We start from the raw sequence: 27,703 nt of genomic DNA on the forward strand, positions 1-27,703 counted from the left end.
AAGAGAGAATTTATGAAATGGAAAATAGAAGGAAATATATAAAATGAGACATGGTAAAACAAAAGGATGGAAATATGAAAGAGTAACCCATAGAACATTTGGGGAAGGGTGGGAGGGCAATATATGTATACTTAGAAAAGAAGCAATAATTGAAGAGATAGTGGCATTAAAACACAGACGTCTTAAGGAGCCCAAGCAGAACAGTTTAAAAATGCATAAGAGGGGCGCCTGGGTGGCGCAGTCGGTTAAGCGTCCGACTTCAGCCAGGTCACGATCTCGCGGTCCGTGAGTTCGAGCCCCGCGTCGGGCTCCGGGCTGATAGCTCAGAGCCTGGAGCCTGTTTCCGATTCTGTGTCTCCCTCTCTCTCTGCCCCTCCCCCGTTCATGCTATGTCTCTCTCTGTCCCAAAAATAAATAAACGTTGAAAAAAAAATTTTTTTTAAAAAAATGCATAAGATGGCAGACTTGCAGTGAGTGGCTATCAGGAATGAAAACAGGTATGCCTGGAAAAGCAGTTTCTCTTCAAATCATCTTTCATGCCACTTGATAAGCATCTTGATTCACCATGGCATTAGCATCAGTAAAATGGGTGATATCAACTATAACTATCTAGAAACATTTATTTCCAATTCAAAACAGAGATTTATATTGTGTTTGTCATAAATCTACATATTCTCCTCTTCCAGATGACTATAATTGCAAAGTAGAGCTTGCTTTGACATCTGATGGCAGGACAATAGTATGATACCACCCTTCTGTGGACATTCCATATGAACCTATAAAACCTATCCCTCAGCCAGATCCTGTACATAATAATGAAGAAACACATGATCAAGTGCTGAAAACCATATTAGAAGAAAAAAATGAACACTTTGAGCAAGGACCAATGATAGAACAACTTAGCGAAATGTTCTTCACTACTTAGCACCATCGGTATCCTCATAGACTGTATCATAGATTCAGTCATAGGAAACTGGATCCACCAAAAGACAGATGATATTGAGATTTTCAGGAATTAAAAGGATGTTATCTTGTATCTCATTTGCCATATGACAAAATGCAATTATGTTCACTGTTATGTAGCAAGACAATAATAAAATGTTTTTTCAGAAAGAAAGAAAGAAAGAAAGAAAGAAAGAAAGAAAGAAAGAAAGAAAGAAGAAAGAAAGAAGAAAGAAAGAAAGAAAGAAAGAAAGAAAGAAAGAAAGAAGAAAGAAAGAAAGAAAGAAAGAAAGAAAGAAAGAAAGAAAGAAAGAAAGAAAGTCAAACCAAAGCGCATGATGAAAATCCAAAAAACAAAGACAAAGAAAAACGTAGCTAACACAGCTAGAAAATAAATACTAATGGCGATCAAAAGAATAACAGTTAAGAATAATGACTCTCAACAGAAACAAGTCAGCAGGTAATGAGGTATTTATAAAACTCAGAAATAAACTGACAAGCTAGAATTGTATATTGGAGGAAAATATCCTTCAAGAATAGAAGTGAAATAAGGGTGCCTGAATGGCTCAGTCCGTTAAGCATCTGACTTCAGCTCAAGTCATGACAGTTTGTGGGTTCGAGCCCCACGTCTGGCTCTGTGCTGACAGCTCAGAGCCTCAAGCCTGCTTCAGATTCTGTGTCTCCCTCTCTCTCTCTCCTTTGCCTGCTTGTTCTCTGTCTCTCTCTTTCTCTGTCTCTCAAAAATAAACATTAAAAAAAGAATAAAAATGAAATAAAGCCACTTTCAGACAAACAAAATCTGAAATAATTTGTCATTTGAAGACTTGCACTAAACAAAAATGATCCCAGATGGAAGGTCAGAGGATCTGATCCCAAAAATGATCCCAGGAAGGAATGAAGAACAATGAAAATGGTAAATATGTGGATAAATGTGTAGAAAAATATGAATAAATTCTGGATGTATAGAACAATAATAATGTCCTATTAAGTTTTAAACATAAAGAGAATTAAGATGTACAAAAATGATGCTACGTAAATTGAGATAAGCAGCAATTCAGTTAAAGTTTCAAAAATATTTGTGTTATCAAAGAACAGCATAATTTATATGGGACTTGGATAAATTTAACACACATTTGGTAATTTCTAGGGGATCTAGAACCATAATAAATAGTATATAACCTCCAAGATAATAAAGGGAGGAAATGAAGTAATGAAGTATAATCAATCCAAAAGAAGGCAACAGAGGAGATTAAAAAGGGACATGGCAGAGATGAGATAAATAGAAAATATATAAGGAGATGGTAGATTTAAACCCAAATATATTGGTACTTACACTAACTGTAAATTAACTTAAGGCTCCAATTCAAAAGCAAAGATTGTCAGACTGGACTTTTTCAAAGGATGTGTTGTTTACAAGAGAAGTCTAAAATAAAAGGATACAAGTAATTTGAAAGTAAAAGAATAGAAAAAGATACACATGCAAATATTCTCCTAAAAAATGTTAGATGCTATATTGATATTAAGAAAAGTAGGCTTTAAGGCAAAAAAAAAATTTTTATAAAGATAGAAACTTAACAATAATAAAGGTTCAAATTACTAGGAAGATATTAAAAAATCAGACACCTATTGTAGGTATCTAATAGCATAGTCTTCTACAAAGCAAAAGCCGACTGAATTAAAAGGAAAAATAAGGGGTGCCTGGGTGGCTCAGTCGGTTTAGCGTTAGACTCTTGGTTTTGACTCAGGTCATGATCTCATGGTTTATGGGTTGGAGCCCCAAATCCAGCTCCACACTGACTGCTTGGGATTCTCTCTCTCCCTCTCTTTCTGCCCTTCCCCTGCTGGTGCTCTCTCTCTTTCTCTCTCTCTTTCTTCTCTCTCAAAATCAATAAATAAATTTTAAAAAAAGGAAAAATAGACAAATTGAAAATCATCACTATTTCCAACAAATCTCTCTTGGCAATGAAAAAAATGAGCACATAAAAAGTCACTATGGATATAAAATATTTGAGGAACACAATCAGAAAACTTGGCCTAATGGACATTTACAAAACACTGAAACCAATCACTATTATACACACACACACACACACACACACACACACACACACACACACAATTTCTCAAAAAATGATTGAAATCATGCAGCATTGTCTCTAACTATGTTGTAGTTCAGCTGTAAATCAATACTCAAAAGGCAACCAGATTATCCCAGTCCTGAGAAGATGCTGAACAAGCAAGACTGTTGGCCCCCAGCTTCAAGGTCAACACTGAGGAAATTAGAGAGAAAACTTGGAGAAACCTTGAGATGACAGGGTTTGTTCTGAACGCCTGATGATTAAGTGGTGGCTGTGGCCAGTGGACCAGAAATCCTGACAAGACTGAGGAAGAATAAAATCAAAAAGAAACTATTGGCATTCTAGTCTTGTTTTTCCCTTGCCCTCCCTGAAGGAACAAACATATCTTCCTTCTGTCCCATTGTGACTCAGACTTCTGGTCCAGGTGTCCACTGAAGCAAAGTAAAGGCAGTATAGAGCCCTATACTAGTGAGGAGCTAGAAAAATAAACAGGGACCAACTAACTAAGGATATTCATTTTTCCATCCTTCCACCTCCAAATCCCCAAGGCTGGTAAGTTAAAATCTAAAAGTAATCTCTAATATCCAGATAATTGGAGATCTAAAAAGAGAGAAATAGTTTAAATAGAGAGAAGGAAATGGAGTTAAATTTCCTGGAACTAAAAAACTAGGAAAGGAAGACTTTGGACTGAAAAGGGTTCCAGAGAAGAGCAATGAGGAAAATGTCCAACTAGACATATTTTAGTGAAATTTGAGAATATCAAGGTCAAAGAAAAAATTCTTTTTTTTAATATTAATGTTTATTTTAGAGAGAGACAGAGACAGAGTGCAAACGGGGAGGGACAGAGAAGTGGGGGGACACAACTCAAAGCAGGCTCCAGGCTTCATGCTGTAGGCACAGAGCCCAACATGGGGCTCTAACTCACAAACTGTGCGAGCATAACCTGAGCTAAAACCAAGAGTCAGACGCTTAACCAACTAGCTCCACCCAGGCGCCCCAGAAAAAATTCTTAAAGTATAAACATAATACAGCCTCATGTATGGGAGGTAGATAGACACTAGATTTTCCAACAGCAATACTGGATACAAGCAGACAATGGAGTTACATTTTTAAAGTATTGAAGGAAAAGCCACATTGTCATTCAAATAAATAAAAAACATTGAAATATACAAAGTATCAAAAGGTATCACTGAGATGCATAGTTAAAAGTGTCTTGGATGAATAATTTAAACAGAGGAAAGATCATGTAAATAATGCTCAAAACATAGGTAAATTAAAGGTTACTTAATTGTGCTATTTTAAAACTAACAAAACAAAAGCTAAGACTAAAGTAAAAGAAAATAATGCATCCATTTTAATCAAAAATCAAAATTCTATTTTTAAAGCCTATATAGTATCTAAATGTATAACTGTAAAATTCTTAGAAAGAGCATAACAGAAATTCTTTGTGACCTAGGGTTCAGTGAATAGTTCTTGTACATAATCCCAAAACCATTATCCATAAAAGCAAAAACAAAAAAAAAAAAAGATAAATTATATTTCATGGAAATTTAAAACTTTTGTTTACAAAACAAAAGCTATTTTTATCCAGAGGATAAAAATAAAAGGCACGAAGTGGAAAAAAATATTTGCAAATCACAAATTTAACAAAGGATTCATATCCAAAGAAATTCATATGCAAAGAAATCTCTAAACTTAACAGCAGGAAAACAAGCAATCCAAGGAGAAAATGAGAAAGTGACTTGAACAGACACTTCATCAAATAAGAAATGGGCATGACAAAGAAACACATGAAAACATGTTCACCATCACTAGACATGAGGAGAATGCAAATGGAAAGCTGATGATATATCACTACACATCTATCAGAACCGCTAAAAGTAAAAGGACCGATGACACCAAATGTTGGTAAGGATGCAAAGAAACAGGATCTTTCACACATGCTACTGAGCATGTAAAATAGTACAGCAGTACAGTACTTGAAATCAGTCTGGCCATTTTTTTAAAAGTCAGACACAGACTTGCCATACAATCTAGTAACCACATGCCTAGGCAGTTATTCTAGAGAAATCAAAATTTATGCTTACATGAAAATCTGTACAAAAATGTTCATATCAACTTTATTTGTAATAAAGTTCCCCAAACTGGAAACTACCCAAATGTCCTTCCATACATGAATAGTTAAGCAAATTTTGGTACATCCATAGCATGGAATACTATTCAGCAATTTTTTTTTTTTTTAATGAGCTATTGGTACAACAGCTTAGGTGGCTCTTAAGAGGATTGTACTGAGACGCCTGGGTGGCTCAGTCAGTTTAGCATCCAACCCTTGATTTCAGCTCAGGTCATGATCCCACAGTCATGGGATCAAGCCCTACATCAGGCTCCGTGCTGAACGTGGAGCCTGCTTAAGATTCTCTCTCTCAGGGCACCTGGGTGGCTCAGTCAAACATCCAACTTTGGCTCAGGTCATGATCTCACAGTTTCTGAGTTCAAGCCCTGAGTCGGGCTCTGTTCTGACAACTCAGAACCTGGAGCCTGCTTCAGATTCTGTCTCCCTCTCTCTCTCTGCTTCTGTTCCCCTGCTTGTGTTCTCTCTCTCTCTCAAAAATAAATAAAAACTTCTAAAAATTAAAAAAAAGATTCTCTCTTTCTACTCCTCTCCCTCTCCACCCCGTGACTTGCTCTTGCTCTTTCTCTCAAAAAAAAAAAAAAAAAAAAAAAAAAGGAAGGGGAGATTGAACTGAATGAAAAAACCCAATCCATTTTATATGACATTCTGGAAAAAAGAAAATTATAGAAATGAAAAACAGATAAGTAATTGCCCAAGATTAGGGAAGAAGACAGGGGGGGTTGACTTTTTTTTGTTTTAAAGTGGGGGAGCCCAGGTTACTTCCTTTGCAATAACAACTGTACCTAAATTGTGGTGGTGGTATACAAATCTGTACATGTGATAAAATGTCATAGATTATATACATATAAAAACTGAGTACCTATAAAAACACTGGTGAAATCTGAATAAGATCTTTAGCCACTTTTATCATGTCAATTAATATTTTGATTTTCATAATGTACTACAGTTATATAAGATGTCACCCTTAGGGGAAACTGGGTGAGGATATATGAGAACTCTCTGAACAGGGGCGCCTGGGTGGCTCAGTCAGTTGAGCATCTGACTTTGGCTCAGGTCATGATCTCGCAGTTCAAGAGTGCTAGCCCCACATCAGGCTCACTGCTGTCAGCCTCTCAGTGCAGAACCCGCTTCAGATCCTCTGTACCCCCCCTTCTCTGCCCCTCCACTTGCACTATCCCAAAAATAAAAATAAAATAAAATAAAATAAAATAAAATAAAATAAAATAAAATAAAAATAAAGAACTCACTGTGCTACTTTTGGAACTTTTCATGAATCTAAAAAATAAAATGTTTTTTTAAAGCCTAGGGGCCTGGGTGGCTCAGTTGGTTGAGTGTCCGACTTCGGCTCAGGTCATGATCTCACGCGCTAAGTCAGGCTCTGTGCTGATGGCTCGGAGCCTAGAGCCTGTTTCGGATTCTGTGTCTCCCTCTCTCTCTGCCCTTCCCCCACTCGCACTCTGTCTCTCTTTGTCTCAAAAATATAATAATTTTTTTTTAATTTGTAAAAGCCTATATAGTATCAATATAATAGTGTTAGGAGTATGAGAAAACCAAGGGATCAAAGAATAGACTAATGTCTTGCTTTCTTTGGGAGAACATATCTATGTCAATTCAAAATATTAAAGAAATAATTAAAAAGAAATATAACTTGAAAATGAGATAAACTGAAATATAAAAATAGTAGAAACAAGTCTGAAGATTTCACTAATTACAATTAATATAAATGGATCAAACACACCAGTTAGAAGATAAATATTGTCAAATCGGGCTTTAAAAAAATCTGTTTAAGATACCATATGTTTTCACTCTTATGTGGATCTTGAGAAACTGAACAGAAGACCATGGAGGGGAAGGAAGAAAAAAAAAGGTTTGAGAGGGAGGGAGCCAAAACATAAGAGACTCTTAAAAACTGAGAACAAACTGAGGGTTGATGGGGGGTGGGAGGGAGGGGGGGGTGGATGATGGGTATTGAGGAGGGCACTTGTTGGGATGAGCACTGGTGTTGTATGGAAACCAATTTGACAATAAATTTCATATTTAAAAAATAAAGATAAAAAAATCTGTTTAGGGATGCCTGGCTGGCTCAGTCTGTTGAGCGAGCGACTTCAGCACAAGTCATGGTCTCACAGTTCGTGAGCTCCAACTCTGCATGGGGCTCTCTGCTGTCAGTGTCCAGCCACTTTGGATCCCTCTCTCTCTGCCCCTCCCTCTCTCTCTCTCTTTCTCTCAAAAATAAATAAACATTTTTTTAAAAAGTAAATAAAAATCTGTATTACCAGAGGGGAGGTGGCCAGAGATGAAATAGGTGATGGTGATTAAAGAGGACACTTGTAATGAGCACCGGATATTGTATGGAAGTGTTGAATCACTATACTGTACACCTGAAACTAATATAGCACTATATGTTAACTAACTGGAATTCAAACTAAAATGTAATTAAAAAAGAGAGAGAAATGGGGGGAGAGAGAGAGAGATACACCTAAAACATAAGAACAAGCCAAGGTTAAAAGTAAAACATGAAGAAAACAAGACATATCTTTAAAAAAAAATTCCAGCCTAATTATACCGATATCCTATAAAACAGACTTTAAGCAAAAGGACTGTTAGATACAGAGGGGATTGTTATATAATGATGAAAATATTCAATTCATCAAAGAGAAATAATAACTCTAAACGTGCATCCATTTAATAAAACACTCTAAAATGACCATGAATAACCAAGATACTTCTGAAAAAGAAGGGCAGAAAGGAATGCTTGCCTATCCAATATCAGGACTTATCCTGAAGGAATAGTTATTAAACAGTGTGGTGCTGACCTTGGAATAAACATATGGACCAATGAAAGAGTGCAGAACCAGAGCCTTCCCTGTGCGGAACTCAGGTACGTGCACAGACCATTTGTAATAGCCCTGGGAGGGAAAGGGCTCGTCAATAAGGGAAGGTGGTGGCAAATATGACTCACAATACAGAAAAACATGAAATTAGATCCCCTCCTCAAGCCACATATAAAATCAAGGCAGCCTATCTTCTTTTCGCTTTCCTTCCCAGCATGGAGAAATTACACGTTGGTGGAGAACACGGGACAACAGACAGACCTGAGGAGCCACAAGTTGGTGCAGGCAGATAGCCCAGAGGATGAACGCGTGGACCCATGCGCCTGAGGAAGCAAGGGGGGCTGGCGCATGCGCTGACAGGGCTTGCTGCTGAGAATGTGGGGCAGTGAAGAACAGTGGGGAACCACGGCGGGCATGGAGAAATGGGAGCAGGCGGAGGGAGGAGACAGCCAGTGAGGTTAAAGATTGGTTAGACCGAACAATTGAGTAAATTGAGAAACAAAATAACATGCTGAGGATAATGGGAGTCCAGATTCTCAGTTTATTTACACATAATGTGAAACAGCACCCCACTGGATGAATTAGATTAAAATTCACCAGGAACACCCACCCACCCCCCACCCTCCCTTCTTCATAGGAATGCTAACCTTATCTTTTAGAGGAAGACAACAGGATGAGTTCCAGGTGGCCTAAACCACTTTGAGCTTGGCCACCGTCTCAGGCCTGCACAGATGGACCACAGAGTGTTAGACAGTTATACCTCATTATAATGTTAAGATCTCCACCTAAGGATGTCAAACCTCATTAACATAACATACAATGCATGTATAAGCATGTTTCCTAAGTACACATGCATGACCTTATGCGCACCTCTACATGTGATGACAGAACTCCCTTTGCTGAATATGTATCTTAGACCTAAATACAAGAAACCTATTCAGGCCACCCCATCTGGGGAGTCATGATTTTGGGAGTTATTCTCTGTGATCTCCTACTTATTATAAATACAGTTTCCTTTGTGTGACAATCCCACCTGGGGTAGTCTATCTGTAGCTCACCAGGGAGTGAATTCACATTAGTTCAGTTGCATATTGAAAGGGTATTGGACTGATATTGGAAGTGTCAATATAAATTCATAGTTCTATATCATAGTCATAGAATATGTTTGTACAGACTATACAGATATATAAATAGAAATGTGTGTGTGTGGTATGTATGTGTACCTAGAAGTACACACACATATTCCTCACTTCTATCTTCTCAGAGGAACTTAGAAGCAACCACACTCTAGCAACAACAAGCACTACCAAGGCCTGGATCTTGTTTTAAATTTTTTTTTAAAAAGCAGAGCTTGTGGAAAAATGACTGAGTCCAGTGCTAGGTCAGGACATGATGAGCACAGAATACCTTTTTGTGGCAGAACATAAGAATTCTCAATGTATGATTAGGATACACTGAAAAGACACAAAAATCAGCTTGAAATGCCTCCCACCGGCTAAATAAGGAACAATTTGGGCATTAAAATAAGAAGGGATTACAGCACATCGAAAAAGATAGGGATCCATCAGTTCACACTGATTTAAAGGAAGGAAGGAAGGAGGGAAGGAAGGAAAGAAGAAAAGAAAGAAAGAAAGAAAGAAAGAAAGAAAGAAAGAAAGAAAGAAAGAAAGAAGGAAGGAAGGAAGGAAGGAAGGAAGGAAGGAAGGAAAGAAAGAAGACAGAGAGAAAGAAAGAAAAGAAAGAAAGAAAGAAAGAAAGAAAGAAAGAAAGAAAGAAAGAAAGAGGAAAAAAGAAAGCTCCTTTTTACAGTAGAATGCCAAATAAATTTAGAAGAAATGAGAAAGAGAATCACTATTGGCCAACCACCCTAGAGGTGCATGATTTAGGCAGGAGGGCTAATGGATACTAAGACTGTCGTGTGGAAGTATGATGAGGACTAGGAATCATCCTAGTCTCAGAATACTTCCCTACAAAATACTAATCACTTACAAAGGAAGACATGGAAATGGTGAATTTCAGGAAGAGAAACCTGGCAGACACCAACACAACCAGGTAATCCAGATTAACATCAACTGTGATAGAATGGGTCAGTATGTGTTACTCCTAATGAGGTGCATTGAGAAGAACACAACTTGTTTCTGAAGTAGTACTATGGTGATTGTATGGTGTGGGTGTGGTCACCAGAAACATGAGACTGACCACAGTGAGATCAACCTGTAATCTTTAAAACCCTCAGGACTGGAAAGACATGGAGACACCGAGACTTTTAAATGTTAAACCAGTTTGCTTGCATTCCTGGAATAAATCACATATGCTTTCTCATCTATGAAACACCTCTTCATGTATTTTGACCATTTTTTAATTTTAGGGATTGTATGTGTGTGTGTGTGTGTGTGTGTGTGTGTGTGTGTGTGTGTGTACGTGTACATAACACACTTTTAAAAATTTGGTTTGAGTTCTTTAGTTCTTGATACTCATGTTTTGTGACAGTTTATAATTTATTCTTTTATTTTATTTAAGGTGTTACTTTATGAAAAGAAGTTTTTCATTTATTATGCTCAAATTTATCAGTCTTTTCCAGTTCATGCTTTTTATGCTTATTTAAGGTTTAAAAATGTCTATATATTTCACTTACTATATTAAGGCTTTATTTTCAACATTTAAGTCCTCAATTCACCTGGAATAGATTTTTTTGTAAATAATTATTTTGAAATAATTGCAGACTTAAAGAAAAATTGAGAGAACAGTCCAAGAACTCCAGTAACCCTTCAGCCAAAGATTCCCCAGTTATTAACATTTTACTGTGTTTGCTCCATTGCTATTTATTTATCTCCATGATTGCCATTACTTTTCTGAGGCTTTTGAAAACAAGCTGTAGCTATAATGTCTCATTACCCCTCAATACTCCAGTGTATGCTCTCCTTACTCAATAAAAAACCCCAAAACCAACAACCAACCAAACAAAAACCAAGGACATCCTTCTCTATAATCAGCATGCAACTCTACAATTAGGTAATACACAATGGTACAAACTAATGTCTAATTCACAGACCACAATGAAATTTTGCTAACTGTCTAACAAGTCTCTGGCCTTTTTGATTTAGGATCTTATCTCCAAAAAAAAGGTTGCATTTAGTTGGCATGTCTGTCCTGACTATTTCAATGTGAGTGGGAACCACTGTGTGATAAATCAATGTCCTGGGCATCTTTGGTTTGTGTGCATTGTTCTGTGTGTATATTCCATAACAATGTTAATTTGTATTGGAATATTAGTTTTAAATAGAAAGCTAATCATATTGATGTATTTCAAGCACAGTATTTGCTCCCAGAATTCAAATTTCTGCATAAATAATTTTTCAGTCACCATATTTGTAAAGCCCAGAAATTTAAACTAATTTTGAAGCAGTGCTTAGAGAGTGAAATATCAGGGTGCCTGGGTGGCTCAGTCATTTAAGTGACCAACTCTTGATCTTGGCTCAGGTCATGATCTCACAGTTAGTGGGATGGAACCCTATATTGGGCTCATAGGGCCTGCTTGTGATTCTCTCTCTGCCCATCCCCTACTGGTGTTCTCTCCTCTCTCTCTCTCAAAATAAATAAATAAACTTAAAGAGAAAGAGTGAAAAATCATCTTACCAAGTACCAGATACCAAGAGAGATCCGAAACAGATTTTTATTGGAACCCCTACCTACATAGCTCTACAAAAAAATCATTCCCCTCCTAATTTATATGATTACTTAAACATGGTATAGTTCTCATTTTCTCTCTTTTTTTCCCCCAGGGGAAAGCACAAACACAGTCCCCCATTACCACAAACTATGCAGTCGAGTTTCCCACATTTGGGGAAGTCGCAGGGGTCAGCACATCCAGAGTGCAATGGATAGCCTTGCCATGGGAAAACCACCTTCATGATCATGCTATCTCCCTGGTCAGATAAGTATTAGTTGCTCTCATTTTAAAGAGTATTATACTTTACATTCATATTTTGATCAAAGGTTTCAGTTGAAGGTGTTAAAAAACAAAATTCAACTGAGTACATTTGAAGATCTAATTGGCTTTATTAAGCAATTCATGAATCAAGTAGCATCCCATCTAGCTAGTTTAGAGAAGCTCTGAGGAGTTGTATAAAATTGAAGGATTTTAGAGGGAGAGTGGGACAAGAAGTTCTTAGCAAAAGAAAAGAAAGGATTGTTTCTGGCAAATTCCCCTTCCCTTTGGGGGAGAAGGGCAGGGGCTTTATCACACAGATTATCTCCTCTGCCTTTGGTGGTGTAGTGCAGGGAAGGATGGAGAGGGCCCAAGTGATAGATTACCTAATTGTTGCTGACCAGAAAATTCCAGATTGATTTGCTTTAAAATTCCATTCCTAGAGAGGTTGAAATTGCAATTAAGTCTTGGTTTGCTGTCCTGGGGGTTAGTAATTCCACCTTGGGGCTGCGGTTTTCTTTTTAACAAAGTTATAAAAAATGACAGACTACATTTATGAGAGAGAGGTATTGCTAGACCAATCCATTTTAATATAGCAATGGATTCTTTCTGACCAAAAAGAGGTAGAATTTTCTAGTGGCCCTGACAACTGCTCTTGCAGATAATTTCCAAGGGATGTTTTTTGAAATGGCAGCTTCTGGAAAGTCCACTTATGATGGATTGGTGGAGAGTTGGGGGATGGACTGGCTCAGTGCTTTGCCCTGTTGCCAATGTGGAAACACGGAACGCAGGACGCAGGTCTGGCCCACACCAGGCACTCGTGTGTGTGTGTGTGTGTGTGTGTGTGTGTGTGTGTGTGTGTGTGGAACATATGCATGCCCACTTGCTGAGGCTGGGGCGGCAGCAAACTTGAACTGAGGGAGGAAGTCGATGCCAACCAGGCTTAAAATTAGACATGGTCTCTTTCTGGCAGTTTTAGGGATAAAAAGTTTTGCATATTTTTGTCTTAATTATGCAGACCTACTTTCAGGGGTACCTTTGGCTCAATGTGATATGCAGACCCAAACAGCACCAATGGCTTTTTTCCCCTATCCTTCACCGTATTTGTTTCTTTAGCTTTAAACAAAATTGCTTGTCTAATGGAAACATGCCCTTTGCCAGAAGCTGGCCTACAGCAAGCACACTTGCATGGACTTTGTTCTTTGCGTGCACATCCCCACTCCCAACCCCATCAACGGTTGGGAGAAAATCTCCGGTTCACAAAAGTCAAAGGCTAGACCATCTTGGAGATCGCGTCCTATGTCCGTTTTTCAGATCAGTAAACTGACACCTAGAGAAGCGTAGAGACCAGACGGGGTCATGCCAATACCCACAACACAAGGCCTGGGTTTCCCCGCTTTCCTTCGCTGCTCCTTCACCTCTAATACGGTGTGGGGTGGACTGATCGGATTAAAGAAAGAAAGGAAGAAATGTTGTCCAATGCCGCCTTCAACTACTGATATTGCCCTCCAACGTTCCCAAACAGTTAGCTTGCATTGGCAACCACGGAACCTGTACGGAGTCCTAACTGCAAAACGACCTGCAATTTTAAAAGCGCTTAAAAACCCAAACAAAAAACACCGTTAGCATCTGCTTTCAACCTTTTGTAGTACTAACTCTGCTCTCTCATTTCCTCACTTTCAAAGCAACCCACGCGGGCGGGGGAGGCCAGGACGCGAGGCGAGGAAAGAGGAGAGTTCGGGAAGGCCAGCGGGGGCCCGGGGGTGGCGCCGCGCCGCACGGCGGGGTAGAGACCACCGAGAGCCGGCCCCAGAGCCCCAGCGCGGGCGGCTGTGCGCACGCGCGCGGGTCGGCGGGCTGCAGCTCTCCTGCACCCCGCTTCATTCTGCTTCATTGAGCCCTTTAGCGCTGCCTCCTCCCAACCCCCAAAGCCCCAGGCTGGGATGGGGGAAATCCCAGGGCATCCTCAGAAAACGACGTTTTGGAAGATCCGGGATGGGTGGGTAGCAGGAGGAAGGCAAGGACGTTAAGGGCAAAAATCTTAAATCGCCCCCAGCTGTGTCTCTGCAAAAGTCTAAGAGAGACACCGGCGCCACCGCTCACGGCTGGCGGGAGAGCAGACGACTGGGCAAGCAGAGCGCGGGACCCCGAGGGGCGGGGCGGAGCTGTGGGCGGGGCCTGCTGCCATTCCCCCGAGGCCCCGCCCCTCGGACCAACCTCCCGCCCTGCCATTGGAGGGCGTCGGGGGCGGGTCCGAGGGACACCCCCCCTCTCGCCACCGGCCCCCGCCCCGCCCTCTGCCCGCCTACGCTTTCGGCCCTTCCAGGAGCCTCTGAGCACCAGGAAAGGAAACACCGGGGCTGCCAAAGAGCCCCTGGATGCTGGAAAGGCGGGCCTCCGGCCACCCCACCCACCGGTCTGGTGACGTCACCGGGTGGAGCTACGTGGCTCCGCCCCCGGGGCCGGGGCCCGTGCCCACACCTCTGAGTCTGCGGCTCCCGCCGGACGCGGGGATGCGGCCGCCCTGTGCAGAGGCACCACGTCACAAAGTGCTGCAGCCAGTACCCCCGCGCTCCCCTTCAGCCCCTCACTCTCCACAGCATGTCCCACCCCTCTTTTTTTGCCCCTTTTTCTGGCTCTGCTTCTCCAAATGGCTGAGTGTGGGGACCAGGAGATGGGAGCGCAGATGGCACGCTGCCTGAAGGAAGTAAATTTGATTTGATATCTCCTTAATCCGTTTGCATTTCTACTGCTTATTTAATATCTTGATATTTTCTCGTGTAATTTTGGAAGATTTCAGGGGGCGTTTTCTTTTTGTGTGTGGGGGGGGGAGGGTTCTTTCTTAGGGGACTTAAAGTTGGCCGATGCCTTCTTTAGCTTTTGATTTAAAAAAACTGGGATTTAGTCATCTTTTCGTGCAGAAGGGAAAGAAACCAAAGCTTAACGGCCTTTAGAAAGGAAACAGCCCTGTTTATTTTTCATTCTTAACTCAAGCTGTCGTCGTTAGCACCTTGCACTGAGCACAGACGCAGCTGCAGAAGCACTTCGTTGCAGAGTACGCTGCGTCTACACAGGATTTGTGCCCGAGCATCAAAAGACAGTGCAGGTGTATATGGATGCGGGAGTGCGTGTGCGTACGTGATGTACGTGTGTGCGTGTGTGTACGTGTGTGTGTGGCCCAACAAATAACCCCAAGAGGCGCATCAGGATCAGAAAGAACCCCACATACCATCGATGGCCTAGGAAATTTCCTAAAGCTCTTAGTTTGAAACTAAACTGAGTTAGCAAAATCTCTAGTATCAGAAAATCATCTTTGCAGAGAGAGGCTCGTTTCTCCGTGCTCTCCTGTCCCCCAAAACAGGTGTCGCTGTGTCTCGTGAACCCATCTCTCGCTGGCTGGGGCGTCCGAAGTGATGAGATTCACCGAGGGCACTTGGAGATTTCAGGGGCCCCACGTGTGCAGAATAAACCCCAGGGCCTGGGTGTGTGTGCGCGCTCCCGTGCGGTGTGAGCAGGCGGGCAAGGGGGCGCTCGGCTCATTGGCGTGCGCGTGTGTGTGCGTGAGTGTGTGCTCACGCGCCCTAAGCTGCGCGCAGAGCTCAGCTGCTGGGTTGGAGAGAAAGAGTAGGCAAGTGCAGGGGACAGGAGACTGAGCGGAGGGGAGGGGGGGATGTCGAATTAATAGAGCTGCTTTAGCTGTTTTCCCTTTCCCGTTCTCGCTCGTTTAAACCCCACTACAACGTAGGGATAGGGGGCTGGATTCTCCGTTGAGCTGATGGAGGAGGGGGAACAAGTTGAAACAATCGAGTGGGCGCGCCAGGACTCCCCGGCTCCAGGCAGGGAGGGGAGAGGGAGCCCCTGTTCCGCGCCGGGAGGGGGCGGGGTTGGGGGGGCCCCAGGAACCGCGAGGAGGCGGGGGTGGCTGCGGGGACGGACAAGTGGTCACCCCCAGGAGGCGAGAATTCGTTTGGAGTGTACATTAATTGGAGATATCTGATTAATTCCAGTTTCTGATGACTATAAATGGCGATCTCTACCAAGGTGTCTTTATTTAAAAAAAAAAAAAAATCATTCCGTGTCATCCCCCACGTCAGGCCTGCTCGTGGGCGTGAGGCTGTACTTCCTCCGCCCCCTCCTAATGGAGTGAACCATTCCCAGCTCTTCCCCCCCTCTCTCTCAGCCTCTCTCTCTCTTTCTCTCTCTCTCTCTCTCTCTCTCTCTCTCTTCCTCGCTCCCTCTCTTTCTCTCCTCCCTCTGCCTTCCCCGTGCATAAAGTCTCCGTCGCTCTTGGAACTTGTTGGCAATGCCTATTTTTCAGCTTTCCCCCGCGTTCTCTAAACTAACTATTTAAAGGTCTGCGGTCGCAAATGGTTTGACTAAACGTAGGATGGGACTTAAGTTGAACGGCAGATATATTTCACTGATCCTCGCGGTGCAAATAGGTAAGTGGCCGCCCGGCCAGGCTTGCGGCTGTCGGCAGGCGGTAGCCGGCCGGCCCGAGGCGCCGAGGGGACCTACTGGCTGCCCGGGGGTGCGGAGAAGCCGGCAAACCCCAAGGGTGGGGGCAGCGGCTCCTAGGGACTCGGGCGTCCCGGGTTGGTTTTTCTTAAAAAGAGAGAGAGAGAGAGAGACACACTCCAAACGTTCGCCAGGATATGTATGCAGCTGGCCGTTTTCAGAAGGGGTTTTCCCCCCCTTTTTCCCCCAAAGCGCACGTCCATTTTTGCTTCCCTTTCTCGGGTTAAAGCAGGTTTCAGGCGCTCTGGGGCAATGCATTGGCCCCTGCGATGCTGCAAGGTATTATTTTGAAGGGTCGAAAGGTGAATGCAGGAACAAGATGGCTAGGCAGCTAGAATGGAAAGTTTATGTGCAGAAAGCAAAGATATTTCGGGGCTCACACTGCTGCATTTAGAACTTTGTCATTCTCCCGCCCCCCTACCCCCCATATCCTAGCTGCAGCGTTTGCACCGGGCACCGCAGACCCGGCTGGAGAGCAAATTGAGAACGATAGGGAACCCCAGAGCACATATTTTAATAGGCTTATCATTAAGGAGGTTGAATTCAGCCAAATATACGTGGGTATAATATTCTATGAATATTTGCCTGTTCCTTTCCACATAGGCATCTGTATTTTATATCTAGGAAAGGGTTAAGAAGTGTTTGCAATATGCCATATGGGGGGATTCTTATTTTTGTTTGTTTGGGGGTAATTATTACGGATTTATTTAGTCCCCATTTTATGTTAAGGAATGTTGAGTCGTAGTTATACTGTTTGGGGCTTTTAAAAGTTCGCGTTTTCCATCCAGAATGAGGAAGACGTGATGGAAGCCAGCACTAGAAAACCCACTTCTTCGATGCAGGTCGGAGCATTAATTAACCTGACCTAAAAGTGAAAGTGAAGTAGATTATTAATAGAATGGACAAGAGAAAAAATAGAAACTCTTCAAACGGGTTTTCTGGAGACTGAGGGAATTGTTGCCTCCTACCATTTCAGGCTGTAGCATTCTTTACAGACAAACCCTTGCAGTATTTGGGTGGGAGGGTGCTTTAGGGAATGGGGCAACAGAAAATGTACATTTCTCTTCGTGAGAAATGTGGAAGAAACAGGGTTTGGAGTTATCTGTATATTAAAAATGCATTCTCTGCAGTAGGTTTTTATGCATTTGACATGATTTTGTGTATTTTGTTGCATGAACATTACAGGGATTTTAGACTATGTGCAGGATGTTGGCGTTTTCCTTTAAGAAATGACTTGATATTTTGAATCTGGTTCTTTTGAATCTTTGACATTAGTGCAAAGAGGTTAAATAAATATAAAAAAATGCTAATTGCAGCAAATGCCTTAAATGTTGGAAATAAGTGAATGTGACATTTAGCAATTAGCCTGCAAATTTTTAGAGAGCAGGAGACAGCGGTTATTTTTGATACAGGGATTTTCATGGGAGCAGGTTTGGGGTTGTTTTCCTGGAGGGATATAACCTTACTTTGGAGGGGTTAAAGAAAAAAAGAGAGAGAGCGTTTGTGCTTGCGGGATACTCTTGGAACACATTAACCTCGGCCGGAAAATGACCATTTGTTGGCTGTGGAATTGAAATTGAGCATGTTTGTTCCCGAATGTCTGCCCTTTCCCGCACCAGAGCCTCGATCTTTAATTCATGGCTGGGAGCTATCCCAAGTCATTGACATTTGGCAACAAAAGTGGGGGTTGGGAAGGGACGGGGAGATGGAGAGGGTGGTGAGCACAAATGAAGACACGCGGGAGGAAGTTTGAAATGAATGAGAGGTCGAACGAATGAATGAACGGATAGGAAAGGCACAGGACATGGACATCGGAGAGGACAGGGAAGGAGCCCGGGTCGCCCTCCGGAGCTTCGCTGAAGCGGGGTTCAGGAAGGACAGCTAGGGTCGCGCGGGCTATGACCTGCTCAGATGCATAAGCCTCAAAACGCGTCCCGCGCGCAAGCCCCGGTGCTCCCACGGCGAACTAGAGACGAAGCAGTCATAGTTGAAAAAAAAAAAAATTTCACGACTTCTTATTTTACACACGCACACCCTCACACATGCGCGGTGTGGAGGGAGGGTCTTCTCTTCCAGCAGCGCCCGCAAAGATAGCGTGACAGGAGCGCTTCCCGCCCCAGGCGAGCCCCAATTCCCCTTTAAAATATTGTCTGTACATCTTAGGGGCTACTTTTTTGCCACTGAGTTTTGGGGGTGGAGGTAAAGGGTAAGGAGAGACGGGAGCTGGGTGGGGGAGGGAAGGATGAACTGTATTTTATTCCGTTTCGACGCTGCAAAGCAGCATTTGTGGCATGCATTATAGAAGAGGACGCGTAGGGTTCATTTCATTGTGACCGCATTCTAGCAGAACAAAGATTCGTTTATTCTCTCTCAGTGTTATATTAAATATTGCAGTCGCAAGGCCTTTTAATATTTCTCGGAGGTGGGGGGAAGGAGATTTATGAAGGTTTACGTCTCTGCCCGAGCGGAGGTCGAAGTTAACCTTAGTCTCTTCCCTTCCCCGGCGCTTCCCGTTCCGGATTAGAAAGCGCAAGGCCCGCCTCGCTCTTCCTGCTGCAATTTGCAAACGGGGCACTCTCGGAGGCTGCTGCAGGTTCGGTCACCTTCCTCTGGTCTGCGTCTGGCCCAGCTCTCGGGGACCAGCGGCTGAGGGTGGTGGGGGCAGTGAGGTATAAAGTCCTCTCCGGATACATTCCTACGAAAGCGGTGGCGGTCAGAACACTGCCCAGGAAGGGGGCGAGCGCTCAGGGTCGTGGGTACTGGAGGCCGATTTCGATTCTAAGATCCGCCCCTTCCCTCTGCTCCCCCAGCCCCAACAGCGCGGATCAACGCTACTGGCGCCCCTCCTGGCCCCCGGCGTGCTTTTGGCCAAGAGCCATCGAACGTTTAGCCCTTTGTTGGCCTTGGGGTGGAGAGAAATGGCCTTCGCAGCGGCAGTCCGGCGCCTTGGGGTTTGACCGCCCCGAAGCCACGAGCGAGGACTTAGGTGCCGCTTGGGTTACCTCCCCGCTCCCCTCCTCCCACGGTCCCAGCCGCTATCCCGGCTCCCGCCCCTCCGGAGGGAACCAGGAGCTAGAGGCCCAGAGCCCCAGGCGACTGCCACCTGTGCCCCTCAGAGTTGGGGCCTGGAGAGAAAAGGTCCCACCCGCTGCGGGCGGGAGTGGTGGCCGGTTTTTCCGGGTGTGTGGGGGAGCTCAGCCGCAACCAGAGGCTCACGGATTTGGCCTTCGCGGAGATAACCCGGGGTCACCCGCGCAAACACAGCCGTGACTCTGCTGGGTCCTGACTGCCCCGACCACTCGTCACCCCCGCCCAGTCTCCGGACACCGAGGCTGCTCTCTCTCAGTGGGGTGGGGAGGGTGCCTGCGAGGATCTCCCTCGGAACACAAACTCCACGGTAGGCAATCTGTTTTATAATGAAACAATCCACCTCGGTGGCTGCTGCCGGGTTCCAGAGACTTTATTAATTTATTCATTCAGCAGTGTTTGCTGAGAACCCACCAAGCACCGCGCGCCGGCCCGAGGCTTTCTCGCACGTCGTGGCCTGGGGTTCAGCGGCGTGGCCCCACGCGTTGCCGCCTCGCCCACCTCTTCCTCTCCCCCGCACTCTGCTGTCGTGACCCCCTCTGTCACCTCAGAAATGCAAGATTGCACTTCGAGAGCCAGGACGGACTTGCTGGGGAAGTGTTGGGAAACGAAGGAGGGAGTGAGGAGAAAGGGAGAAATAAAAGAGACGGGGGAGGTGAGAAGAGGGGGCGAGGGAAACAGAAAAAGATAGATGCAGAGTGAGATGCTGGAGGGAGCTGCAGGAAAGGAATGGACTCAACTCCCCCTCCCGCACACGCTCACCCACCCGACCGTAGGCACCGGACACTAGTTGGGGGCGGGTCAGTCATTCTTGGGCCACATCTTTCATTCACCTTTAACACAGGCGTCCCGCGAGGCTGGGCGCTAGTGGACGCGGCGGCTCGACGGGGCTGGTGGGCCGCGGGGCTGTAGGGCAGGGTCGCGGCGCTGCTGACCGGTGTCCCCTCCTCCCCGCAGCGTACCTGGTGCAGGCCGTGAGAGCAGCGGGCAAGTGCGATGCGGTCTTTAAGGGCTTTTCGGACTGTTTGCTCAAGCTGGGCGACAGCATGGCCAACTACCCGCAGGGCCTGGACGACAAGACGAACATCAAGACCGTGTGCACGTAAGTGTTCTCTTTGGCATGCTAGGTTTCCATTCTGGGGGGCGCTGCTGAGGTCGGAGAGGGCCTCGCCTACCCGCCACAGCTCTGAATTCCCCGCCAGCGCTAATCCGTGCGGGCTAGCCCTCGGACCTTGGCCAGGGTCTGCACTACCCAAGGGGACCCTGTGGCCTGAGATGGGCAGAGGATGATCCTCCCACGCGGGGGCCAATCCCAGCCCTGCGCAGCTCCACCGGCACCCACAGAGGCGCGCGCACTCAGCGCACTGGAACCCGGAGGGGCCTGGAGAGCTGCTAGCAGTTCCTCGCTCTACTTTGAGGCAGTCTTCATCGTTCTTTTTTTCTGTGTGCATGAGTGGACTGCTGGGTACTCTCCGAAAAACGTTTTGTTCTGGTTTGAGGAGCTTTTTAGGAAATACTAGGTTTGCATAAAGGAAAAGTCACTCTCCTGTTTGGTCCATTTCCCCTGATGAAACCCCCTTCCAATACACACCAAGAACATTGAGATGTAGGCAAGGGAGCGTGGGTCCCTCTTCCTCTTTCTAAGAGAGAGACTGAAGGGATATTTTGTTTTGTGCCAATGATTTTGCCCAAAGAAAGTAAGTCCTGGGAACCCAGTGACCATATCTGCCGAGTCTGTGGCAGATTAGAGGTGTAGAATAGCCACCCTCCTTGCTCCACCTCCTCCTCTCTGCATCTGCTCGGTATCCCCAGGCCAGGGCAGCTAAGGGCTAGAAACCAGTTCACAGTCAGGTAGGGTGGGTGACTTTTCCCAGAGCTTGACTGGAAAGTACAGCTCCCACTGGCAAAGGAAGTAACTAGCAGAGAGCCCAGCTGTGGTAGACCAGCAACATTTTAGCTGCTGCAGACCTTGAAGTACCTCCATCCTCTGCAACACACACACACACACACACACACACACACACACACACACACACACACACACTTATTTTACTTTATTTTTCAGAAAGAGCTGTAACTCCCACCCCTTGCCCAATAATGACCCTTCCAAAAAATGCCAAGACAAGAGGTGTTCCCTGTTCCCTGTAGGTTGGAGAAACCATTTTCTGCACCACCTTTTTTATACTGTGAAGTCCTTGTCCTCTCTCTAATTCCTGGGGAGGGGGGTGTTTATTTGTTTAAATTATGAGCACTTAAATGGGGGTCAATTTTGCCACACACTTTCCTAAATACCCTGGTGTCCTCCAACAGTCACAGCAGTTCGGTGGCTGGTACTTTTCTACCAGAAAAGGACAAAAGGTGGGATCTGGGTTGCATGCCCACCTACTTTAATCCCGAATGTCTGATGATAGGTAAGAGTATATCTATAAAGCTGGATGAAAGGTTAAATATAGATCAGCTCCCCAATATTCCATTATTTGCCAGAATTTGGTTATTCTAAGTTATTTTAATTTTTTACAAGGGCTTGGTCCTGGAGAATGGAAGTGAGGGGGACCCCTGCTGCAGTCTGGGCTCACTTCTTTAGTGGCACTGGTTGCTCAACACTCTGCTGAAGCCCACCCCCTCTCAGTTCCATGTGGATATCAGCCACTTTCTACCATAGTCCTCTTCCAAGAGGGTCCTGTCCTCATCTGGGCATGCATAAAAAAGGAGAGATTTAGATATCCTTTGGGACGTGCAATTACAGCAGAGAGCTGTCCCTGCTCCTCTTAGTTTCTCTAAATCTTGCTATTTATTACGAATTGAGGCACCTGGAAGCCCTGTGGTTCAGGATCCGCAGTCCTCATAAATTAGAGACTCATAAAGGTCATTACAAAACAGCCAGAGCTCAAGGCAATCCAACAAGCATTTATATCTTTTCTATTAGCCAGGGGATGGGGTGGGAGTGGAAACACGGATAAATCAAACATGGTGCTTGCCTTCAACGTACTTACAGTCCAGGCTAGCGAGCAGAAGGGAGAGATAGGAGAAAATACAACCAAATTGCGTGGAGGGCGGTCGCTAGTGACCTGGCACTAAAGGCCCGGGCTAAGTGGGAGCCAGCCCGGAGTTACCGAGACGCACAGATCGACCGAGCACCGAAAGGAGACAGCGCCCCAGGAATCGATCACGGGTTGGAATTATATTTAGTCTAGGGATCTATTTTGGGTTTTCAGAAGAAAGGGGGACAATAAAAAAGGACAGGTTGGTTGAAGGTTGTGGGGGCGGGGCTAGGAGCTCAGCCGAGGAGGAGGAAGAAGGCGTGGGGCTCCGGGAAGAGGCGGGGAGCGAGGACAGGGAGAGGGGTCCCAAGAAGGCTGGCAGCGGTGGGCACCGCGGCGGCACCGGAGTCCCGGCCTGGGGGGCTGCGACTACACCGGCCGACCGTGGGGAGGAGGCTTCGTGGGGTCCCAAGCCTACGAAAGACTGAGGAGGGGGAGAAGAGGAGGGACAGAGCGCCCAGGCCGGGCGCTCCGGGATTTGCGAAAGCAGAAGGTGGCTACGGAGCTGGCCCTAGGGCACTGACACTCACCGACCCGGGGAGGGGAGAGGCAGGCAGGCGTCTCCGGACCGAATCAGAGCCGGGGGACTGTGGAGAGCAAGGCCAGGGGCCACGGAGGGCCGAAGAGGAAGGGGAAGAGGCGGAGGAAGAGGAAGTGAGGAAGTGAACAGAGGAAAACCGAGGGGAGGGAAAAGGAGGAAGACAAAGAAGGGAAGAAGAAAGGATGGGAAAATCGGAGAACGGGAAACAAAAGGAAGGGAGGAGGGAGAGTGCGGGCGAAGGCGAGAGAGTACCGCAGCGAGTGGGGGGAGGAGGGACACAGAAGGGACGAGGGGGAGGAGAAAGTGAGAAGCCAAGAGGGGAGGGCCGTGTTCAGAGCAAGTAACCCATCTTGCAAGCTAAGAGGCATTAATGGGCGGCAGCTTGCAAGGCTTAGCACTGTTTTCCTAGCTTTCCCCGAGGAGGACGAGCAATCTGTTTGAGCAGGCCGAGGTGCCAGCGCGGCGCAGCCGGTGCGGCCCGGCTCCCGGCTGCCGGGTCCCTGCCAGGGAGCGGGAAAGGGAAACCAGACGCCGAAGGGGGCGGCCTCTGTCCTTGGACGGCGGCTTCCTGGATGGGCCGAGGTCTGGCGAGGGCCCGCCTGGCCCGACTCAAGCTCCGGGACGGTGGAGAAGAGGTGGCGTGGGGGGGGGGGGGGGGGGGAGGCGTCCCCGGGAGGTTTGCGAGGCCGCGACCCGGGAGGCGCAGGGGCGCAGCGGCGCAGGCCCGGGTCCTCCCCGAGCCCAAAGTCAACCTGCTTCTTCCGTTTTGTTCTGTTCCTCGCCAGATACTGGGAGGATTTCCACAGCTGCACGGTCACAGCCCTTACGGATTGCCAGGAAGGGGCGAAAGATATGTGGGATAAACTGAGAAAAGAATCCAAAAACCTCAACATTCAAGGCAGCTTATTCGAACTCTGCGGCAGCGGCAACGGGGCGGCGGGGTCCCTGCTCCCGGCGCTCCCAGTGCTTCTGGTGTCTCTCTCGGCAGCTTTAGCGACTTGGCTTTCCTTCTGAGCGCGGGGCCGGCTCCCCCCCGCGCGCCCACCCACACTCACTCCATGCTCCCGGAAATCGAGAGGAAGATCCATTCGTTCTTTGGGGACGTTGTGATTCTCTGTGATGCTGAAAACACTCATATAGGATTGTGGGAAATTCCGATTCTCCTTTTGATTTCGTTCGATTTCTTGTGTTTTATTTGCCAAATGTTACCAATCAGTGAGCAAGCAAGCACAGCCAAAACCGGACCTCAGCTTTAGTCCGTCTTCACACAAAAATAAGGAAAACGGCAAACCCACCCCATTTCTTTTTTAATTTTTATTTTTTTGGCACAAGAATCTCAGGAACGGCCCTGGGCCACCTACTATATTAATCATGTTAAGACATGACAAATGATGGGCTCCTCCTAATAGCAAAGAGAGGAGAGGAGAAGGCCAGGGGAATGAAATCAAGAGAGATGTCCGCGAGGAAGGCATATGGTGAATAAGTCACGCTCACGTCTTTCTTCCACAGTATCTTGTTTTGATCATTTCCACTGCACATTTCTCCTCGAGGAAAGTGAAAGGACAGATCGTTGACTTTGTGTTTTAAGGATAGGAGGGAGAGAGGGAAGGGATTGAGGAAATCTCGGGGGTATAGGGAAAGGCTTCCAGCAGAACCATGCGAAAGTCACTGAGAGGTTAAGCTTTACCTGGTGTTGTTGATGCATCTTTCCTAGTCCACTGCCTTTATTTTCCCTCTCGTTTTAGCTGTTACACATAACGGTAATACCTGAATATCCAACGGTATAGATCACGGGGGGGGGTGTTAAATGTTAATCTAAAATATAGTTAAAAAAAGATTTTGACATAAAAGAGCCTTGATTTTAAAAAAAAGAGAGAGAGATGTAATTTAAAAAGTTTATTATAAATTAAATTCAGCAAAAAAAAAAAAGATTTGCTACAAAGTATAGAGAAGTATAAAATAAAAGTTATTGTTTGAAACGGGGGTGTCGTTTGTTTCCTGCCCCAAGCCTGCTTTCTTGGTCCAGTTCTCGGGATTCCCTGTAGGGACACGGGACGCCAGATGATAAATGCACCTGTTCACAAGCCAGTTGGTAACCTACCACCTTCAAGCAGACCCTCCTCAACTAGGTCACTTTGTCACTTCTCCGAAATTCTGTTCACTGAAAGAAGAGGAAGAGGCAGTTGTATCTTTGATAAGTGAAAAGCAGAGATGTTAGTTCTAGGTGAGGTTTAGGGGGAACTGGGCTTGCGCGAGAGGACACACGCAGACCTCGCCCCAGGCGGGTCGGAGCCCTAACCACCATCCCGGCAGGCCGAGCCCTAACCACGATTCGCCTTTTCCTCTGCGGTGGCCTGAGGCAGCTTGAACGAACCGCCATTAAGGGCTCCAGCAGAGGGGCCTAGAGGCTGTGGTCCCTGGCAGGGAGCAGGTGAATCCTTTCATAATTAATAAGACAGCTTAGCTGAAATGGCGAGGAGACGGGGCCCTATTGATCCGGCAGGCGAGCTGCTTCCACCTCTCCTATTTATAGGCCCCGCATGGCCTTACGGAGAAGTAAACATTCGAGAGTAAACACGAGCAGAGGAGACCGGGGTCCAAGGCCTCGGAAACTGGAGCAGGCTGGGGGGGGGGGGGGGTGGGTGGCGACAGAAACGAATGTTCGCCGCCTCTGGGTTCAAGGAAATCGAAATCTGATTTCTAGGACAAGGTGAAGGTGGGAGGGAGCTGCGGGCCTCCTCCCCCCAGGGTGGGGGGTGGAGGGCTGGTGGAGGGAGGCCTTGGAGGCTGCGGCGGGTTCCCGCGTCAGCGGAGCGAGCGGCCGCCGCCCGGAGGGTGCGCGGGGGCTCTGAAATGCAATGTGTAAACAATCGCTAGAGTAACAGTTCATAAATCAAACCCAGTAGGTCGCAGCCCAATCTGCATTCCCCCCACGGATTGAATTCCAGCAACACATGCGTCCCGGAGCCCCGAGCGCTTGAAGCTGCCCGGATTCTTAATGGCAGCATATATTACCGCGGCCAGTTCACGCACGCGCCGCGCCCGGCCACTCCTGGGAATAATTTCACCCGCCACCCCCTACCCAGCCCCGCCTCCGTGAATCCCCGGTTCTCAGCCAAAAGCAAAGGAGATCCTCGCTGCCTGCGCAGAGTGGTCACCCACAGGGAACGGCGGTTGTTTTGGAAAATAGCGTTTGGTTTTGATCATTTCGTTTCAGTGGTTATTTTCGGCCCAAGTATAAGTAGGATGATGCTAACCCGAGCTCAGTCCCTGGAATTCAGATTAAAATGTCTCTGCCTATTTTAAATACGAATCTATTTAATGAGGGGGAGGAGAAGTAGAGAAAGAGGGAGGGTCTTCTCCTGTCGTTTTTGCCTGGAGAGCTCGCCGCCTCCTATTGGTATCTTTCCCAAGGAAAACGGGGCGAACCCGTGCACACAACTGGGCAAGGGAAACGCACGCACTGTGCTCCCCAGGCTTTGCGGGGAGGGAGACTCCTGCGACACACGGAGGATGCCCCTCCCCTAGCAGCGAGGCTGTCCCACCTAGATAGCAGTCTCCTTCGAGATCTGGGAGGAGGCGAGGCTGAGGGAGGGGACAGACGCGACGGGGCGGGGAGGATTGGGAACGAGGCTCGCTAGCTCTTCCAACAAGATTCTCTCCAAGGAACCCCGTCCTCCTGCGGCTCCAACTGCCTCCCTAGAGAGAGGGCGCCGCACCGCCACGTCCTTCCAGGCCCCCACTCCGCCCTGCCCCTGATTGTCCTGGAGGTGCCTCGAGAAAGCTCGGTGCCGTGTCGGGGGCTCCAACGCCCTGTCCTGGGCCGGGCACTACGAGCACGTGCGCTTGGAAGGAGCCGCAGGAACGCAGGGCCGCGAGTCTCGGAAACCCAGGCTGCCGCATCTGACTCGTTAGAGAACATTTCTTCTTCTTGTGGTGATTGTTTAGATTATTATCGCGCCGTCTTCGACTATAATTTGCTGTTTAATCATGATGACATCTCCGTATGTTAGCTGATGTTTTTAAGCAGCAACGCAGTAAGCCCTGTTCCCAGCTCGGGGAGATATTAACCAGGGTGCCCGCACTCCTTGCCCAGATGGGGGCGGGGGACCGGGTGGGTTTCCACACCAAGGAGATCGTCGGACCAACCTCCACCTCACCCAGCAGCATCTCCAGCTCTTGCACAGCCCGTTGCCACGTGGCCCACCAGCGCTGGCTCTGAGCCTTTGAGAACTTGTTGGGCTTGCAGAAGCTCCCTCTTTCACTCCACTGCCTGCCCAAGTAGATTCAAGTCACAGCAGTTCACTTGAGTGTAACGTTTGGTTTTCCTCCTGAAAATGTCAGAGAGGTCAGCTCCAGAGCCCTTGGGAGGGGGAGTTAGAGGGAACAAGGACCTGAAAAAGGGGGCTCAGAGAAAACTGGGAAAACGTCCAGAAATAGTCAGCGGAGGGGAGAGAGGCGATCATCTTAAACACAGAAGGAGATGATGAAGAAACTTTAAGCTGGAGATAGTCGAGTTTCAGAGGAAGGGTGGAGGATAGAGAAGAATTTGGGACTGATTTTCATTCAGGACTCTCAGAGAAGCAAACGCCCACAAGGA

At 46.4% G+C, this 27,703-nt stretch overlaps 1 protein-coding gene, 1 non-coding gene and 1 pseudogene across 2 annotated transcripts; 2 read left to right on the top strand and 1 right to left on the bottom strand.

Moving 5' to 3' along the window:
- The first annotated feature begins 565 nt into the window (after positions 1-565).
- On the top strand, positions 566-997 carry LOC112853760 (large ribosomal subunit protein mL42 pseudogene; annotated as a pseudogene).
- A 10,770-nt stretch (positions 998-11,767) lies between these two features.
- On the bottom strand, positions 11,768-11,930 carry LOC112853803 (U1 spliceosomal RNA). The gene has a single exon (XR_003222932.1). It is a non-coding gene; the product is annotated as a U1 spliceosomal RNA (small nuclear RNA).
- Positions 11,931-18,859: 6,929 nt separating this feature from the next.
- NRN1 (neuritin 1) lies at positions 18,860-25,082 on the top strand. Its single transcript, XM_086706358.1, is given in 4 exon segments — positions 18,860-18,934; positions 18,937-19,027; positions 20,479-20,623; positions 23,889-25,082. Coding segments are annotated over 4 exon segments (525 nt in total). The 5' UTR covers positions 18,860-18,874; the 3' UTR covers positions 24,118-25,082.
- The last annotated feature ends 2,621 nt before the right edge of the window (positions 25,083-27,703 follow it).

Source organism: Puma concolor, chromosome B2, assembly GCF_028749965.1.
Source record: "Puma concolor isolate L17-30 chromosome B2, mPumCon1.1.hap2, whole genome shotgun sequence".
In the NCBI taxonomy this organism is placed as follows: domain Eukaryota; kingdom Metazoa; phylum Chordata; class Mammalia; order Carnivora; family Felidae; genus Puma; species Puma concolor.